Raw genomic sequence first — 19765 nt, forward strand, 5'->3', positions numbered from 1 at the left:
CAGCATACTTGGGGTCCAACATGTACGCTGCAGCGTGTATGGCCTTCAGGCAGATGCATTTCAGAACTGCAGTTTCCTCTGCTTGGAGCAACAGTGAAGTGGGCAGTGCAGGGCAGTACAGATTTCTTCTCTTACACCTGCAAGCAGAGTCTGAACATTAGACAGGATGGCATTGTCTCCCTCAATCCGTGCAATGGCTACTGCTATAGGTTTCAGGAGTTTCAGGCTGCTTACCACTCTCTCCCAAAATACATCATCCAGGAGGATCCTCTTGATGGGGCTGTCCATATCGTCAGACTGTGATATGGCCATTTCTTGGAGAGACTCCTTCCCCTCAAGGAGACTGTCAAACATGATGACAACACCACACCAATGGGTGTTGCTGGGCAGCTTCAACGTGGTGCTCTTATTCTTCTCACTTTGCTTGGTGAGGTATATTGCTGCTATAACTTGATGACCCTTCACATACCTAACCATTTCCTTGGCTCTCTTGTAGAGTGTATCCATTGTTTTCAGTGCCATGATGTCCTTGAGGAGCAGAGTCAATGCATGAGCAGCACAGCCAATGGGGGTGATGTGAGGGTAGGACTCCTCCACTTTAGACCAAGCAGCCTTCATGTTCGCAGCATTGTCTGTCACCAGTGCAAATACCTTCTGAGGTCCAAGGCTATTGATGCCTGCCTTCAGCTCATCTGCAATGTAGAGACCAGTGTGCCTGTTGTCCCTTGTGTCTGCTCTTATAGGATACTGGTTGAGGGGTGGAGATGATAATTATTCCTTGCCACGAACATTCGACCACCCATCAGACATGATTGCAATACAGTCTGCTTTCTCTATGATTTGCTTGACCTTCACTTGAACTCTGTTGAACTCTGCATCCAGCAAATGAGTAGATAAAGCATGTCTGGTTGGAGGGGTGTATGCTGGATGAAGAACATTCAGAAATCTCTTCCAATACACATTGCCTCTGAGCATCAGAGGTGAACCAGTTGCATACACAGCTCGAGCAAGACATTCATCAGCATTTCTCTGACTACGTTCCTCCATTGAGTCAAGAAAACTTCTGAGCTGCTATCGATAAAGTTTCTGAGTCATAATCTTCACCTCGAATAGAAGTAGAGGGGCTTTTGTCAGAGGTTGCTTGTTGTGAGCGCTGAGGGAACTTTATGCACTTGGCCAGATGATTCTGCATCTTTGTTGCATTCTTCATATATGATTTGACACAGTATTTGCAAATATACACAGTGTCACACCCTGATCTGTTTCACCTGTCTTTGTGCTTGTCTCCACCCCCCCCAGTTGTCGCTCATCTTCCCCATTATCCCATGTGTACTTATACCTGTGTTTTCTGTTTGTCTATTGCCAGTTCGTCTTGTTTGTCAAGCTTACCAGCGTTCGTCCTGTCAGCTCCTGTCTTTTTCCCTGCCTCTCTCATCCTCCTGGTTTTTGACCCTTGCCTGTCCTGACCTTGTACCCGCCCGCCTGACCACTCTGCCCATCCCGGACCCTGAGCCTGCCAGCCGTCCTGTACCTTTGTCCCACCTATGGATTATTGACCTCTGCTTACCCTGACCCTGAGCCTGCCTGCCGTCCGGTACCTTTGCTCCACTTCTGGATTACTGAACTCTGCCTTTCCCTGACCCGGAGCCTGCCTGCCTTGACCTGTCATTTGCCTGCTCCTTAAAATAAACATTGTTACTTCACACGGTCTGCACTTGGGTCTTACCTTGATTCCTGATACACAGCTTTTCTTTCTACATTAGCTGCAGTGAAATGTTTCCACACATCAGACAGTGCCCATGGTATTTCCTGTAAAGATTAGGAAATAAAATGTAAAAAAAAAACAAATACAATTCCTTGAACAGATAAATAGTTAAGCAGTTAAATTGAACAACTCCTTTGTAAGATATTTTTTTTTAAATGAAACAGGTATGGAAACAGGTGAATTAACACTCCTCAGTTAGCAGGCTCAAGCAAGCTAAAACCCACATTGTAGCAAAAACTAACTAGCAGAAATTGTTAACAAGTTAGAAATGATTTAAACACACTTTGCTGTAGGCTACTATTTATTAGTTAACCAAAAATCATGTATGTCATCTAAATATATTCACACCGCGCAGTATTGTAATCAAAACTTACCAGAAAGCATGAAGTCCTTGGCTCAGACAGTGTAGTAGTGTGGCCTCAATAGCATCTCATTAGTGTGCAAGATCTTGAGAATCAGCTGTACATGTGATGGAAGAGTGTACTGGACATGTGATGGAAGAATGCACTGTGATTGCAGAGGGTTGCAATTCCATTGAATAGTGGATAGTTTAACCACAATATGCCACAAGACCTAGAATTGCCTTATGTGTATCCCACAAAAAAAGGTTCACTGTTATAAGCTAACTTTTTTGATGAATTTAAGTAAAATACCCCAAATTCCCGGGCTTAACTTCCCATGGAAAATATCCGGGAAAATTCCAGAAATTTACCAGAAAGTTTCTGACCCTTTGCAACCCAAGTCACAACCAACAAACCAGTGGCGACCTGTCATTCAGTGCTGGTGATTTTGAACCCCAACTGTTTAGCTAATATATAGTACCAGACACAAGGCTTTTTCTTTATTTGTACTATTTTCTACATTGTAGAATAATAGTGAAGACATTAAAACTATGAAATAACACATATGGAGTCATGTAGTAACCAAAAAAGTGTAAAACAAATCAAAATATATTTAACATTTTAGATTCAAAGTAGCCATCCTTTGCCTTGATGACAGCTTTGCACACTCTTGGCATTCTCTCAAACAGATTCACCTGGAATGCTTTTCCAACAGTCTTGAAGGACTTCCCACATATGCTGGGCATTTGTTGGCTGCTTTTCCTTCACTCTGCGGTCCAACTCATCCCACACCATCTCAATTGGGTTGAGGTCGGGTGATAGTGGAGGCCAGGTCATCTGATTCAGCGCTCATTCACACTCCTTCTTGATCAACTAGCCCTTACACAGCCTGGAGGTGTGTTGGGTCATTGTCCTGTTGAAAAACAAATGATAGTCCCACTAAGTGCAAACCGGATGGGTGCTGCCATTAAGTTACATTAGAAGTACCCTTCCAAATTACGTCAAATCACGTTATATCTACAGTAGCTTTGAATGGACTGGCAACATCATACTTTCAAAATCTTAGATGGAAGCTAGCAGTCCTCATCATGAATCATGTCAACAATCTACCAGCAAATCCTTTTCAATCGTTGTCATATGAAGAGAAATTACGAAGAGAAATTACAGATCAAATTTATCGGTGCTCATTGGCTATAAACATTACATAACAAGTTCGCAAATTCAACAATGAGTGGTTTGGAAGAAATCGGTGGCTAACTGCAAGTATTGCAAAGCAATCGCAAGCCAGCTATTCAGTGGATTGGGGGTGTGGTCCAAGTCTGGGTTTAATGGTCTCTTTTCCAAGCTTAAACGGATAAACATTCAACATCATGGGCCAGAAAAGGTTGAATACATTGGCCAGGCTGTCATTCCAGCATGACTTCTGCCGCGTTCAAAACAACTGGAAACTCGGAACTGGGAAATCTCAGACTTCAGTGAGTCGAAAACAACTGTGAACTGGGAAAAACAAGCTCCGACTGGGAAAATTCATTTTAAACAGTCATCCAATTCGGAATTCCAAGTCGGGAACTCTGGCCTCTTTCTAGAGCTCCAACCTAAAGATCATTAATGTCATGATTCAACCTTGTTTTTTTTACAAGTTCACTGTTGTCTTGAAAGCTCCATAAATCCAGAGAATGTCAGACTTTGATGACAAAGTTTGATGACAAAATTTGCCCACGAAGGACCGCCACGCCACCTTCCTGTTCAAAAATGTATTGTATGCTGCTGCATAAATTATGTAATATCCCAGGGAGATACATTGTGGAGAGGTTGGAGTCTGTTTGATTGAGTGTGTGGACAGGTGTCTTTTATACAGGTAACGAGTTCAAACAGGTGCAGTTAATACAGGTAATGAGTGGAGAACAGGAGGGCTTCTTAAAGAAAAACTAACAGGTCTGTGAGAGCCGGAATTCTTACTGGTTGGTAGGTAATCAAATACTTATGGCATGCAATAAAATGCAAATTAATTACTTAAAAATCATACAATGTGATTTTCTGGATTTTTTGCAGTGTGTCAAATACTTGTTCTCCCCACTGTATGTATACTGTAGCTAAGAAAGTAATACTAAGTAAATGTTTTGTAGTAAACTGTTAGTAGCCCATGTATCTCACCTTAATATTCTGGTCGATTTTCCCCTCATAATTTAACCTACTGTTCTGACTTGGTGGTTTACATGTAGTCTATAGCCTGTTTTAGAGAAGTGTCATCATCGAATATTGTAAGAGCTTTCATTGCCTGCTTATATGCACCCTTTGTTTATCCTACGGTTCTGACTTGGTGTACAGGGAGAATAATGTAAGCACAGCCTATGTTCTGAATTCTGTCGCTGTACATTTCAAAAGTGCTGAATAAATAGTTATATTGACTTTATCCGTCCTAGCTCGCTTATTATTGCCTCTTATACACTGCCAGATAAGGCTCTGATGGCCATGTGTAGCGGTGGTAAGGTTTTGACTCTGTGACTCTGCTGTTGGGACAGCTTTATTTATGCCTTAACAGTGTGTGCGCACCGTTTGTCACCGTTATAGTCCAATTAAATTATTGTTTAGTGTTGTGTCGTGGCATTGCTGGCATGCATAATTTTTTGTGGGGGTAGGGGGTTTGCCCCACTAAGATTTGCATGCTTAAATTGCCACTGCAACCAACCCTCGTCTGGGGGCAAGAAACAATGACTATCAACCCAGAATAGAGAGTCGAACTGCACATGAACAGAAAATAGTCAAGAAGAAAACATTACAATGAGTCTAAAGAGAATCTCCCCAAATCTAATCCTTTGGTGATGGATGGGAGGCTTCTGGGGATCTGCTGGGCTAGGTGCCACGGTAACAGGAGAGCACAGTTTCTCTAGCCAGTGGCTGAGGCTGGGTTAGCTCTGTTGCTGAGGCTGCATGGCGGGCAAGGGGCATAAGACTGGGGCTGGGGGTGAGTCTGCTGCTTGGCCTTGTGCTGAACATCTCTGTGTAGACAGGCTTATCCACAAGCCAGTGAGACCTGGCAGGGCCCTTTGATGGGATTTTACAGCCTCTGATCGGCATCGCGTAACCTGCATACTTCAGAGAGCATCCCTGGCAAAGCCCCCGTAAACAGCGTGGGCATCACTATCCCTACCAGTCTTCATCCCCTGTGTCCAGGCCCCGGGACCACCCTGTATGCTGTATCTAGCCTCCTCTCACGCCCGTGGAGCATGGTAATGTCTGGGACAGGCGCTGGTGGGAAGAGGCTGGGATGGGCCGAGGGGGCAAGAGATGATCCCCTGGATGTGCCTTTCAGCAGGGTCTCATTATGGGGTCCATGCTTTCCTCAAAGACCTCTTTGTCTCTGGTTAGAAGGTTACAGTATTAAATTATCCAGGGAAGCATTAGGCTGTCTGCTCAACCCCTGAGATTTGGTTTGTTTTAAAACACCACACAAAGAAACGTCCTAACAGGCATTCCCCAGCGCTGCCTAGTGTCTCCCTCACTAAGTCGCAGGGTTTTGTTTTTCTTCTGCGTGACAATGTCGGCTCTCTTCGACGCACGGCTGGGCTTTTATCTCCGTAACTTATTAAGACGTGGCAGTACATTGAGACGGGAAAAACGAATCACCCTTTTCTCTGAGCCATTGAACCAGGATAAAAGGAAGCTCACACCCTCTCTCGCTCTCACACACTTAGGCCTGTGCTATCTCCAGTGTTCTTCATTCAACGCAATTCAATCTATAGGACAGTGCATTTGACATCCAACGAGACAGATCAGCTTTTTAGCAGAAACCGTAAAACATACAGCTTTAGTAAAGCCTCTGAAAACCCCAGAGATTGAAATGAGAATGTTGTGCATTAAGATAGTGATTAAGTGTCTGGCATCTGTGAGATGTGTGCGTGCATGTGTGTGTGTGGTGCGGGTTCCTTTACTCTAATAAAAAGTGATTGTAAGCTAATTAGACTAATGACCAGTGATTATTGTGAGACAACTGAGCGGAATGAAGTCACATCATGTCGAAAAACAGCCCGGCACAGTGATGAGCAGCCATGCTAACAGCCCCCTTTCCAACCCTCTGTCTATCCCCCCCTCTCTTCTCCTTTTGGCTTACTTCTATCGTCCTCCTTCTCTCCCCATCTCTCGCCCATATACAGTCCAGCTGTTCACTTTCGCTGTGGGCATTTTCCGACTTGCTGGCTCCACTTGTTGAGTTCTCCCTCACCCTCTGCTAAGAGATACTCTTATTTTGTCATATTTAAGGATTGAAAACCAAAATATTTTGGTTTATTGTCACGGCTCCTTCTCTGTCCCTCCCCTTCCTCCCTTTTCCTAGTCGTTTTATTCCCTGCCTTCTAATCCTGATTTCAGATAGTGTGGGACAAGCATCCTATTGACATGACATAGTTGGGATTCTTAGACTGAAGTATCAGATGGCAGATGGTAGCCATTGCATGTAATCAAAGTTAAAGTGCAGACCTAATGGATTTAAAAGACACCCTCTTTTCCCAGTACGTGCGATAAAACCCAACATTTCGGTTCAGTAGGCCTGTTTTGACTGAGAATCCTGTAGTGGTGCAAGCAATAGGAACCTTTCCCACAAGGAGTGGGATCTGTGCACACTGACATGTGTTCTAACTGGCTTGAATTCCATTTGCCACTGTTTTTCCAAGTCAAGTGCACATGGAAGTACATGCAAATGCTTCATTTGGTTCATCCATTGAAATAGGTTTCTTTTTGTGTTTTTGAAAAGCACCAATTAGCTTGATGACTATCTGACTCTCCTGAGGGTTAAAATCCTTCTTTTGGTTCAATCCCAATACCCCCCCCCCCGCCCCCTTGTTTTCGAGTGTCCCTCGGTGGGGGAGTGGCAGTCAAATGGAGCAACTAGTGGTAGGGAGAGCTAATTTCAGGCCTAGGGAATGGGACATCACTGCATCAGCCAACGAATACCAATCAATTAATTGACGACAAGCCTTGTTTTTCACAATGCCTCTACTGGTGGCGATACTTGCTAATGGTGCTTCTTGAGACTTCCGTCCACATCTCCATTCTAAGGTCCATTCAAAAAGCTAAGTGTTTATCCCCAGCGAGTGGCCACTGGCTGGAGAATGGACTGGGACGGTCAAGAGTGGAAGCGGGCAGTTATGTTGATTGACAGCAACAATTAGTTTTGTGACAGGATGAGGAGCGGGGACAATGGCACCACCAGTTTGAGCCCTCGTTAACTGCTGAATGGGAACTGGCCTCCTTTTGTGGCGGGAAAGACCGGGCTGGCGGATGTACACTTGAAGCAGGCCCAGTAACGGGACGAGGAGATTGGCTGTCCATGGGTGGTCTTTGTGTCTGTGTGGAGAAACACTGCATCCTGGGAACAACTATGTCACTGGTCAAAGACATAAACAAACGTACATAAACAGGCCGGCTGTCCAACCAAGGCATGGCATGGTGTCTCAGTGTCACAGGGACCAAGCTCATTGTCTTGGGATGTTTTCATTTGGGTTTTACATGTCCATGGTAAACACAGTGTATGAAAAGCAGGAGTGTCAAATGTACCTCAAATATCCTCCACACAGACAAAGATCATGCATCCAGTACTATTAGTGTAAGATGAGGCAGAGAGCCACAGGGTGAATGAATGGAGATGTGAGTCTAGTACTGGTTATCAGGGTGAATGAATGGAGATGTGAGTCTAGTACTGGTTATCAGGGTGAATGAATGGAGATGTGAGTCTAGTACTGGTTATCAGGGTGAATGAATGGAGATGTGAGTCTAGTACTGGTTATCAGGGTGAATGAATGGAGATGAGTCTAGTACTGGTTATCAGGGTGAATGAATGGAGATGAGTCTAGTACTGGTTATCTTGACACAGTTCTGTGATGTGACCAACACTCCCAGACAGTGAGACATTCTGATCCATTCAGTTTAGCCACCAGGTTTTTCAACTTCACATGCAGTCTGCATATCCTACCTTAAGAGATTTCCCTATTCAGAGAAATCCATCAAATACATACTAAGATAAGTGATTTAGGATACAGGCTTGAAATATTTTAATGGTAAATGACAAGAGATTTTATGCAAAGCAAGGATAATTACACATTTTTGGAATGCCCAGGAACCATTTCTGAGTGACATTTAAAGTTGTTCTGATGACGAGGACCATCTGACTGCCCCTAGCCTGGCTCCTGTGAGAACCCTTTGCTTTGGCACATATATCTGCAAAGCAGAACATGCCTTGCTGCCTCAAACTACAGTGCTGCGCTCCGTGCGGACCGATTACTAACCCAAACAGTTGGCGGCTGGGGCTTTTGTGCCTAACAATTACAGTAAGTCTGCTCCCCCTCTTTCTCACTCTGGGCGTTAAACAGATCGACACAGCCTAAACAAGCAGAGCCTTATCGTAGACTATAGAGAGAAACTGCCTATGTTGTGATGTGTAGGCCCTGTCAGAGGCTGAGCTGGTGATACCTGCTCCTTGGACTCCAGGGTCCATCCGGTAGCAGTGCGACTCACTTACCTCCCTTTGTGGGCTCTATTTGAGCAAACCTAACGCAATGGTAAATCATAGCGCTTATAGGTTCAGGGGTGTGTCAAACATTTGTGCTATTTTCACAACCGGAATTATGGATGCAGTAGCTGGCAGTGGTGTGAAAGGGCTGGGTTTTGATTAATAAACAAGTTGTGGGTGTGTTAGGCTTGGCCCCTCACTGGACAATCAGAACATGCTCCATAGCTAATTATGTAGTTGCTTCAAGTTATAAATTTATGGTCTTTTAGGCATTGCGTTGTCATCAACTCTGATTCTAATGTTAGACCATTATAGCCTAGTTCGTTAAATAGCCTGCCCCATATTTGCTAAATATATTGAACATGTTTGCAGTCTACATTGTTGTAATTGCTTTTCTTCAATATGGAAATACTTTATTAAACACGGGCTATAGCATTCACACTGATATATGGCCTAGGCCTACTGTAAATTATAGTCTGGACATGGACATGCCAAATGTAGTCAATAAGCACAATTAAATTCAGTAGACTATTGATAAGGCCTAGAAAGACTGTATAATTCAAATCAAAACTAAACAACACCTTTTTTTAAGAGGCTTAATACAGTTACATGCACCATAATTGCTCCCCGTGGGCAGGCAGGGTAGGCTATGCTTGGTTTTTAATCAAATTAAACAAAATGGGGGGAAACCAATAGTTTTTTGTTTGTTTCAAAATATGAGATTCACCAGCACAAAATGTGCATTTCTGCACCATTGGCACTGTACGTCCTGACTGGATAGACAGCGCCTCCGCTCTCAAAATCCATGCTATTATTAACTGTGTTACCGTTAAGACCTGCTTTTTATGGGTCTTAAAACTTCCAATTAGCACTGCACGAAATTGTTACTTTTGCGCTTGTTTTTAGGGTCACAACTCAACTATTGGCACCAGGGGTTGGAACCCAAATGATTTTCCAATGTTCCTTTCTGAACAGAACCCCTATTTCTTTTGGTTCCGTTCCACTGTTCCGACAAGCATAATAACGTTCTTATCCGTTCGAACTCCAAAAAAGTAACCGTTCATATTGTTCCTTTTCATAATTTTTTTATTACCTGTAAAATCAACATTGTTTTTACATTTAGCTCATTATTTTATCCTAATTTACCCCAATAATTAGCACAGATAGAGCAGGTTGCTATGGAACAGGAAAGCTGGTTGTTAAACGTATTTAATTGGTCAGATATGTGCAGGGTCTCAAGATTTGAAAAGAACGTTTCTGTTCTGGAACACTAGCGATCACTTTATTTCTGTTCTGGTTCTGTTCCTCTAAATGTTTTGTTATTTTCTGGTTTTCGGTTATTTTCTTTTCCCTCAACTGGTTCCAACCCCTGATTGCCACCCTTCGCACCTCAGTGTAAGCGAGCTGATGTTAGACAGGTAAATTGCTGAACCTGGCATCAGGGCTGGAAAATACCAGTGCGCCAGTTTTTACATGACGAAATTGCAAACTGACGTGAGTTTTACACTTGCGCCTCCTTAGCGAAAATAGAGCCCTCTGTCTCTGTGGAAGCAACTAATCCCCTTAGACAAGGTGTCTTTGTAACAGAGTGAAGGCAATCACAGAGACAGATGAGAGTGAGTCTTACGCCGTTCGCCACACTGCACGGCAAGTTAAGGAATTATTTCAAGGGAGATTAAGCAGTGTAAGGGGCAGGGAGTGGGCAGCAAGGGCCAAAAATGCCCTCCCTAGTTAGCTGCCAAAAAGTCTGTCTACCATTTATGGAGGGGGAAAAAGACAATCCCCTTGTTTGCCTTGTGGCATTTTGAAAACTTCAGGTTTGTTTGACCCCTTGTTTCCTTGCCAGTGGTTTTCTCAGGTCGTTAAAGAAGTGGCTACTTGTTAAACATAAAATATTGTAGCTTCCTATAGTCATGTAATTTTGCTCTCAGCACCGCATAGCCTGGTCAGAACAGCAGTAATCCTACTGTACGCTCTACTGTAGATACAGCAGAACAGAGTGTGGGGACATGAAAGTCACTTTACGATTAGATTACAGGGATATACAGTCATTGATTTCACAGCAGGTTCTCACCAGGTCTGCTGAGCCAGCCTCTTACTAACTTGCATTGCTAGTGGTTACAGTACTTCCAATGGAGATCGGTGACAGAACCATCTGTTTTCTTTAGATGAATTGCTCTGTTTCCATTTTCCCGTCTCTGTCTCCTCTCCTGCTGATGTCACCCACCTGTGGGATGTGAGTAAGATGAATGGCTGTTCAAAATGAAGCTGTCCAGAATTGAGAGGAGCTGCTGTTTCTATGACACACGGCAGCTATAGCTAGAGAAACCACCTGTCGAGATCACGACATACAATTACATATTGGACATATCCTTAGGCAGAATGTTAATTTAATTTGGTTATAATTGTTTTTCGAGGAAGGTATTTATAGACTGCCAAACACTTTTCTCCTTTTGTTGTAGCTTAAAAAAAACTTGAATATCTTGTCAATCATTTTTATTGCTAATGTTGAACTGTGCACCACCTCTGATCTTTGTTTGTTATGTCGTTACTGCTAATAACGGGCTCATATATGGCTTCAAAAAGGAAAGGGATTGTGAATTGGTCTTCCAGTTGCCAATTGGATTAGATAAGCAATGAAATGCATTTTGGTAGACACTACATCTCTATACCTGAGGAGGGATGGGAGGAGAGCGGGCATTCCTGCCATGATTAGGTGATTTTACATCTCTGTCTGAGCCTAATTCCTGCCAGTGCCAATATGGGTTTGAGCAAACACAAGCGCCAATCCTTCTAAGACTACACCCTGCTTAACGCATGCACGCGCACACACACACACACACACACACACACACACACACACACACACACACACACACACACACACACACACACACACACACACACACACACACACACACACTAGCTTGGAGGTGAAGGAGAGAGAGGATTTGAGTTATGTGACTGTATGGAATGCGATGCCTACACCTCTGTGCAGGATTCACGTGGCTAGGCTACCCAGTGGTTTGAGGTGTTTTCTTATTCCCCGACTAGATTCCACAAATTTCACACGTCTTAATGAGAGAAGGAATTTGACTCTGGGGATTTAACTCGATTTAACCATTCTCTGTCCTAGATCGATTCACCCTGTGGCTCTCTGCCTCATCTTACACTAATAGTACTGGATGCATGATCTTTGTCTGTGTGGAGACATGGGCCATATGTTCAGTTTCAAGGCAGATCGCTATGTGACCTTACTATACCAGTTTTTATAGATGGTCATATGGTATTACATGAGAACGCTCTTGCGTAAGATCCTTACACATGCCAGTGAGAGAGAGATGGGGGTTGACTACTGTATGTCCTTCAGCAGAGATGTACTGTAGCTTGTTTCTCTCACTCAGGGATAAATCATCTCAGCTGATTCAATTCCCCCAAAAAAACATTCAGATGAAGGGTTTTTCACCTGGCAACGTGCCTGACACCCACCCTCCTTCTTAAAGGGAGCTAACTGGTGGAGGGAGCCTTTTAGTGTGGTTTGTGTAACATCAGGAGCATCAAATTCCCTTTGCAATCAGGTGTTAACAGGGCGCTGACAAGGTCCTGATAGAATGAGGTCAAACTGTCCTGGACTGTAAATGTTGACATCCTGTGACAGCACCCAGGTGTTTCTGCTCCTCTCATCTCTTCTCTTTCTTTCTCTCCATCTCTCACCCTGTCCATCCCATCCCGGTGCTGTTCTCCAGCGGTGTGCAGCTACGGCGTGTGCTTCAACGGGGGCCAGTGTCGACAGGGATCCCGCTCCAGCTCCCAGCTCTGTGATTGTCCTGCTGGCTTCAATGGGCCCAGTTGCCAGTATGGTGAGTACAACACTATCTGTTTAATGTAGTTCATACAGTATGTCCTGCTGTTCCTGTCTGTGTCTGTATGTATCTCTGGCCCCCCTCCATCTACTTCCATTATACAAGCCCTGTTGAACTACTTCTACCTTATCACTAGCAGACAACATTTACAGTATCACACTGTGCTATAATAACAGTGCTTCACACACAGTGAATTAATAGGCAGTAGTAAGTAGAGCAGGCATCTTATGAGCAGGGAAACTGAAAATCGATTGAAAAAGAGAGCAGTTTGTCAATTGATTAAAAACACATTTCTGTTTATTCTACCTCAGATAAGTGTTATTATATCAACCCAATCTCTTCGCATTCTCACTGAACTCAACTTGAGTGATCACATTTCCCTACGAATGAATGGGAATCTCCTTACATCAACAGTTGCCATGTTGCCATGATGTTATCATCAGCAGTGTGGAAGTCAAGCCGTTGAAGCAGTGCGTTAGAGCGGAGGATGTTGTTGTTTTTCTGACCACTACGCACGACAGGAAATTCCTTCAAGAGCTTGGCTTTCACCAGAGTCGCCTGTCTCTCATACAGTCCAGGGCTTCTCAGACACCCTAGATTGGTGGCCAACATCGGCACTCCCCCAAGTTCAAAGGTACAGGAAGTGCAGAACAATAGGAGTCCCCTTTATGAAGTGCCCTAACAAGACCCAGCCCAGTCTGTCTGGGATCTCACAGCTCTCTCACAAGATGTTAAACACGCCAACAACAGATGACAATCACACAGGGCTTTCCTCTGTAGGGGCAGGTCCAGTACTGATATACTTACTGCAAGCTGTCTACAATGGCTGATCTGATAGCTTCCATCTGTCTGTCTGCTTAAGCTGGAGACTCTGGGAACACACATTCTCAATGAGGTGTGAGCACAGCTGGAGACCATTTGGTGGGTGCTGTCACAGGGCTGAGAGGGACTGAGGTGGTCTGTGGAATATACAGGGCACGCACACACGCACACGCTGTATTCAAAGCCCATTGAGATATGCTGCTTGGTAGGAGGAGTAAGATGACCTCTCAAAGGTCTTTAAGGGTCCAGGGTTAACATTCTACATAGTGGTCACAGCTAAATTGTATCTAAAGAACAGTGAAAAGTCCCAGTACAGCATAGACATCTATGTGCTTTGATGTGGTTGTTCAGTGTGAGAGGAGATGCAGGCCTCCTGTGATCCTCCCTGTAGCTGCTCATCCGTTAGTCAGACCTGGACTCTGCATCCCAGAGGGCTGTGGTGAGAACGCATACCTCGCTGACAGACATGATGTATTATGGGATGAAGTGTGGAGGCGAGGACCCAGCCCTCCTCCAGCCCTGCTCCCTTTATCCCAGGGTTCTCACTCCACAGCCACCTGACAGAGAAAGGAGAGCCTGCTGCTGAAGACCTGACTCCTTTGTGAAAATGATCCTGGAAAAGGCAGACAATCCAAATCCCATCTTTCAACCTGCTCTGTCTCTTTGTTTGATCAAGCTATTCTGAGCTCAGCCGTGTTCTGTGATTTCACTGAAATACACTCACTGCTTAGTGTCTCTCCTATCTCTGTGATGGCCAGACGTTTTTTTACTCCTCAGCTCTGAGAACAAGGTTGCAGACTGTGAGGGGCCCTCATTTAAAAATATATATATTTCACCTTTATTTAACCAGGTAGGCTAGTTGAGAACAAGTTCTCATTTATAACTGCAACCTGGCCAAGATTAAGCAGAGCAGTTCAACACATACAACAACACAGAGTTATACATGGAATAAACAAACATACAGTCAATAATACAGTAGAAAAAGTATATATACAGTGTGTGCAAATGAGGTAGGATAAGGGAGGTAAGGCAATAAATAGGCCATGGTGGTGAAGTAATTACAATATAGCGATTAAACACTGGAATGGAATGGTAGATAAGACTGGAGAGTGTGTACTTTGTGTGTTGGATGTATGAGTAAATGGTTAGTCTGGTGTGAAGCAGCATGTCGCTTGCCTTGCCCCTGCTGATCCGTCTTTTGAAGGACAGAGGGAGGGTTAAACATCAGGAAATAATCAACTCAGGCCATTCACAGGGACTCACTGGGGGTCCCCTGCTGCTCTCTCTCTCTGTCTGTCAGCCTCTCTGTTTAACGTCAGAGGAGACACCAGCAGCTAGCTAGCTATCCCCCCTCCAGCTCCCCTTCCTCCCCTTCCTCACACACACATAAAGACTTGCCGCCATTGTTCAGGGTGGTGAGTGATAGCTGTCGTCAATGTGCACCCAGGGGCCTACTGTAGCTGGCGGACAGTTATGCAGAAGACCCCCGTCCTACTATTAGGCTATTAGCCCATGAATGGAGTGGCAGTTACATTGCCATGTGATTGGCACCGAATGGACCACTGGCCTAGGTGCGTGCACCACAATTGGTTCTGGCTGACCTAAAGCAACCCCTACAGTGGCAGGAGTTCTACATGAAGAGTTTCTTTCCAAAATGCTATATATCCATTTTCAGAAATGTTGGTAAATTAGCTTTTATTTTTTAAAGAACTTATGAAAGAGATTGGGATTTTTTCACTATCTAATCATGGCATGGGGTTGTTCAATGACATGCATGTATTTTTCAGAGAGACAAATAAACAAATTTTGTTGCAAAACGCTATATACAGTTGAAGTCGGAAGTTTACATACACTTTATTTGAAGTCATTAAAACTCGTTTTTCAACCACTCCACAAATTCCTGTTAGCAAACTATAGTTTTGGCAAGTCGGTTAGGACATCTACTTTGTGCACGACACAAGTAAATTTTCCAACAATTGTTTACAGACAGATTGTTTCACTTATAATTCACTGTATCACAATTTCAGTGGGTCAGAAGTTAAAATACACTAAGTTGACTGTGCCTTTAAACAGCTTGGAAAATTCCAGAAAATGATGTCATGGCTTTAGAGGCTTCTGATAGGCTAATTGACATCATTTGAGTCAATTGGAGGTGTACCTGTGGATGTATTTCAAGGCCTATCTTCAAACTCAGTGCCTCTTTGCTTGACATCATGGGAAAATCAAAAGAAATCAGCCAAGACCTCAGAAAAAAATTGTAGACCTCCACAAGTCTGGTTCATCCTTGGGAGCAATTTCCAAACACCTGAAGGTACCATGTTCATCTGTACAAACAATAGTATGCACGCATAAACACCATGGAACCACGCAGCCGTCGTACCGCTCAGGAAGGAGTTCTGTCGCTTTCTGTCTCCTAGAGATGAACGTACTTTGGTGTGAAAAGTGAAAATCAATCCCAGAACAACAGCAAAGGACCTTGTGAAGATGCTGGAGGAAACAAGTACAAAAGTATCTATATCCACAGTAAAACAAGTCCTATATCGACATAACCTGAAAGGCCGCTCAGCAAGGAAGAAGCTACTGCTCCAAAACCAACATGAAAAAGCCAGACTACGGTTTGCAACTGCACAAGGGGACAAAGATTGTACTTTTTGGAGAAATGTCCTCTAGTCTGATGAAACAAAAATAGAACTGTTTGGCCATAATGACCATCGTTATGTTTGGAGGAAAAAGGGTCCTGCTTGCAAGCCGAAGAACGCCATTCCAACCGTGAATGATGGGGGTGGCAGCATCATGTTGTGGGGGTGCTTTTCTGCAGGAGGGACTGGTGCACTTCACCAAATAGATGGCATCATGAGGTAGGGAAATTATGTGGATGTATTGAAGCAACATCTCAAGACATCAGTCAGGAAGTTAAAGCTTGGTCGCAAATGGGTCTTCCAAATGGAAAATGACCCCAAGCATACTTCCAAAGTTATGGTAAAATGGCTTAAGGACAACAAAGTCAAGGTATTGGAGTGGCCATCACAAAGCCCTGACCTCAACCCTATAGAACATTTTTGGGCAGAACTGAAAAAGCGTGTGCGAGCAAGGAGGCCGACAAACCTGACTCAGTTACACCAGCTTTGTCAGGAGGAATGGGCCAAAAATACATCCAACTTATTGTGGGAAGCTTGTGGAAGGCTCCCTGAAACGTTTGACTCAAGTTAAACAATTTAAAGGAAATTCTACCAAATACTAATTGAGTGTATGTAAACTTCTGACCCACTGGGAATGTGATGAAAGAAAAACAAAAGCTGAAATAAATAATTCTCTCATTTCACATTCTTAAAATAAAGTGATGATCCTAACTGACCTAAAACTGGGAATTTTTACGAGGATTAAATGTCAGGAATTGTGAAAATCTGAGTTTAAATGTATTTGGCTAAGTTGATTGTAAATTTCCGACTTCAACTGTATCCACCTCACTCTCAGAGAAATAAGTAGTAGTCTTAGGTTACAAACAGTCAAATGTGACAATAACTACATTTTTAATAAAGAACTGTACAAATTATACATTTGTGACATCAATATTTAAAAAACATGTTTATTAAATGAATAAATACAGCAGTATTAGAGCTGTATCTGTATCTGTATATTTACATTTGTCATTTAGCAGATGCTCTTATCCAGAGCGACTTACTGTTAGTGCATTCATCTTCAGATCTAGGTGAGACAACCACATATCGCAGTCATATGTACAGGATACCAACATTCCATTCCAGCTAAACAATTGATGTATAGTGTTTTGCATCAAAAATCTTAATCTAAAATCTATTATAAAACAATATGAGAGCAGTACTATTTTAGACACACATGAAGGTACCCATAAGCAATCATTACTGATGAAAAAACACAAATGTGAAAATAGATGAAACTCTTGACATGTGTAGTTCAGCACTGGACTTTTACAGGTCCTAATGACAGCTACAGGCCTAGCAGGCAAAGACAGTACAGGCTGAGGTTACACAATATGGCCCATTTGAGAAGGGACCATAACATGACACTTCCAATAGATGTCTCTGTTCAATAATGGCTGTCTGTTTCTGTAATTCACTTACGTAGAGACCCATGGTAGTCCTCCTACAGCACCATGTCGTGTTTGCAATTCTGACACTATCCAGAATAGGCATCCAATACAAGATAAGAAATAAGAGCCATGGTGCTTGTGTGGATACCAGGGGCGCAACTTTCCCTGGGGATGGGGGATGTCCCCCTCATATTCTGAAATTGCATTTTTGTCCCACCCAGTTTTATCTTTGGAATGTGATACAAAATGAGGCAATGGTGTGCTTTAGGACCATGTGGACGCCTTCGAGCAGTCGGGTAAGATGTTTGGAGTGTTTATCCGACTGGATGTCCCCCCACTTCTAAACCAAAGTTGCGCCCCTGGTGGATACTATCCTGTGTCCTGTTTGCAGGCTGTTATTATGATTCAAGTTTCTGTTGTGGTGATCATGCTTTCTCAGAACTGTCAGACTGGTGCACTTTGTGTCATCACATGTTCACACATAAGCTGAGAAACATTGTTGCGGGATACAAGTGTTGTGTTGCCTGATGCATACCAACACTCTGTACTGAGATTCACTCAGCGTACTGTCTCTTCCTCTCAGCATTTTGTCTGTGAATTCCTTCCTTTGGCATGCGATGGCGTGCGGTGGGATGTGATTCTCTGTTGCCTGTTGCGTTGTGGTTCCTCTGTGTTTGTCAGTGTGGTGTGTTTCTGTATTGAGGGGACTATTTAGTGGTGTTCCACTCTCAATACAAGTCTGCTGTGGCAGATGTGTGTTTTGCAGTTCCAGTTCTATTGTACTACAGTATATATATTTAGCATTGCTTAATGTACATGTTTAGTGTAAACATTACTATGATGCCCTGTGGCAGTGGATGATGACAGTCATCATAGTAATTTTTACATTAAACATGTGCATCAAACACATATCATTATTTTTACATCCATTGGTGCCACATAATGCTAACATAAACGTTACCTGTCAGAACCACTTCTGATCGCTTACATCAGGGGTTGGAAACGGTTCAGGGAACAGAACTGTCGAAAACTGAAAAATAACATACTTTTTTGAGAAACGGAAACAGAACCGGGAACGAACGGGATCTCTAGTGTTCCAGGATATAACTTTTATTCTGAAATCTTGAGAACCGTTTGTTCTTTTTCTTCCAAAAATATTCCTAATGATGATAGTAATACACTTTTTATTTTTTATTTTATTTATTTCACCTTTGTTTAATCAGGTAGGCTAGATAACTAGCAAGTTAAACTTAGGTGTCGCGTTAACACAGAATTCATTTTTTATGCAGGAAAAAATATAAAACACATAGGAAATATCTAAAATGCTTCTGTTGCACTTCTCTACTCAGATGAGAATTCACAAACTGGCTTCTATCAGCAGACAGCGCTCTGACTGATGTGGAGCTACTTTTCTCCGGTACTTTTCTCAGTGTAGCCAACCTACTTTTCTTTGGTAAAATTCAAGATGAACTTTAAGCAAAACATTAGGAAATGTAGCTGGCTACATTATTTATACGATGAACATTCTAAAAAGATACCTTGCTTTTTCATTGTTAGCTCATTTACTTGTGTGGCTGCCAGCCAAATAGCGTTGCTATGAAATTTAAGCTATTTTCGTCTGAATGTGTTGCACTAATGTATTTTCTGGGAAGGGAAAGTATAGTTGCACGTCCCTGATCACTCTATTGAAAAACACGGTTGACTTTCAATATAAAACACAACACTGTCAATACGCAGCTGGACTCACCTGCTCCCACTATTTACAAACAAACACATGACTGGCTCATCTGTTCTGGGAAGCTATGGCAAACTTCAGAATGTAAAAATGAGGTTGATTTTGTGGGTAAAAAAAATAAATGACAAAAAGGAACTATATGTCCATTACTTTTGGGGTTCTAACCAGTTCCGTTTATTATGCTGGTTGGAATGGAACAAAATAAATAGGGGTTCTGCTTGGAACGGAATGTTTGGAAAATAATGGTTCATCACTTTTTGATCGGCCAGCTGGATTAATTAAATGAATGAATGTGAAACCATCATTTGCAAAAATAATCAGGTATTTACCTAGTTGTGTCATACAAAAACCGTTGGCCATAAACAAACATAAAAAAATGTCAGCTGAAAATATTTTAACTAACTAACTAATATATTAACTAACTCTTCAGTCAGTCCAATTATGCTCCACCCGAAGCCCTATATCCCCTTGTGGACAGTGTCAGTTGGTGCAATTTGTGTGTGTGTGTGTGTGTGTGTGTGTGTGTGTGTGTGTGTGTGTGTGTGTGTGTGTGTGTGTGCAGTTGAAGTCGAAAGTTTACATACATCTTAGCCTTTCATCACATTCCCAGTGGGTCAGAAGTTTAAATACACTCAATTAGTATTTGGTAGCATTGCCTTTAAATT

At 42.9% G+C, this 19765-nt stretch overlaps 1 protein-coding gene across 1 annotated transcript in view; it reads left to right on the top strand.

Moving 5' to 3' along the window:
* Positions 1-19765, top strand: part of LOC129815184 (multiple epidermal growth factor-like domains protein 6) — an 89018-nt gene that overhangs the window by 8522 nt on the left and 60731 nt on the right. Inside the window, exon 4 of the mRNA XM_055868678.1 lies at positions 12358-12471. Coding sequence (XP_055724653.1) covers positions 12358-12471 — 114 coding nt within the window. The remainder of the gene's footprint in view (positions 1-12357; positions 12472-19765) is intronic.

This window comes from Salvelinus fontinalis, chromosome 18, assembly GCF_029448725.1.
Source record: "Salvelinus fontinalis isolate EN_2023a chromosome 18, ASM2944872v1, whole genome shotgun sequence".
In the NCBI taxonomy this organism is placed as follows: domain Eukaryota; kingdom Metazoa; phylum Chordata; class Actinopteri; order Salmoniformes; family Salmonidae; genus Salvelinus; species Salvelinus fontinalis.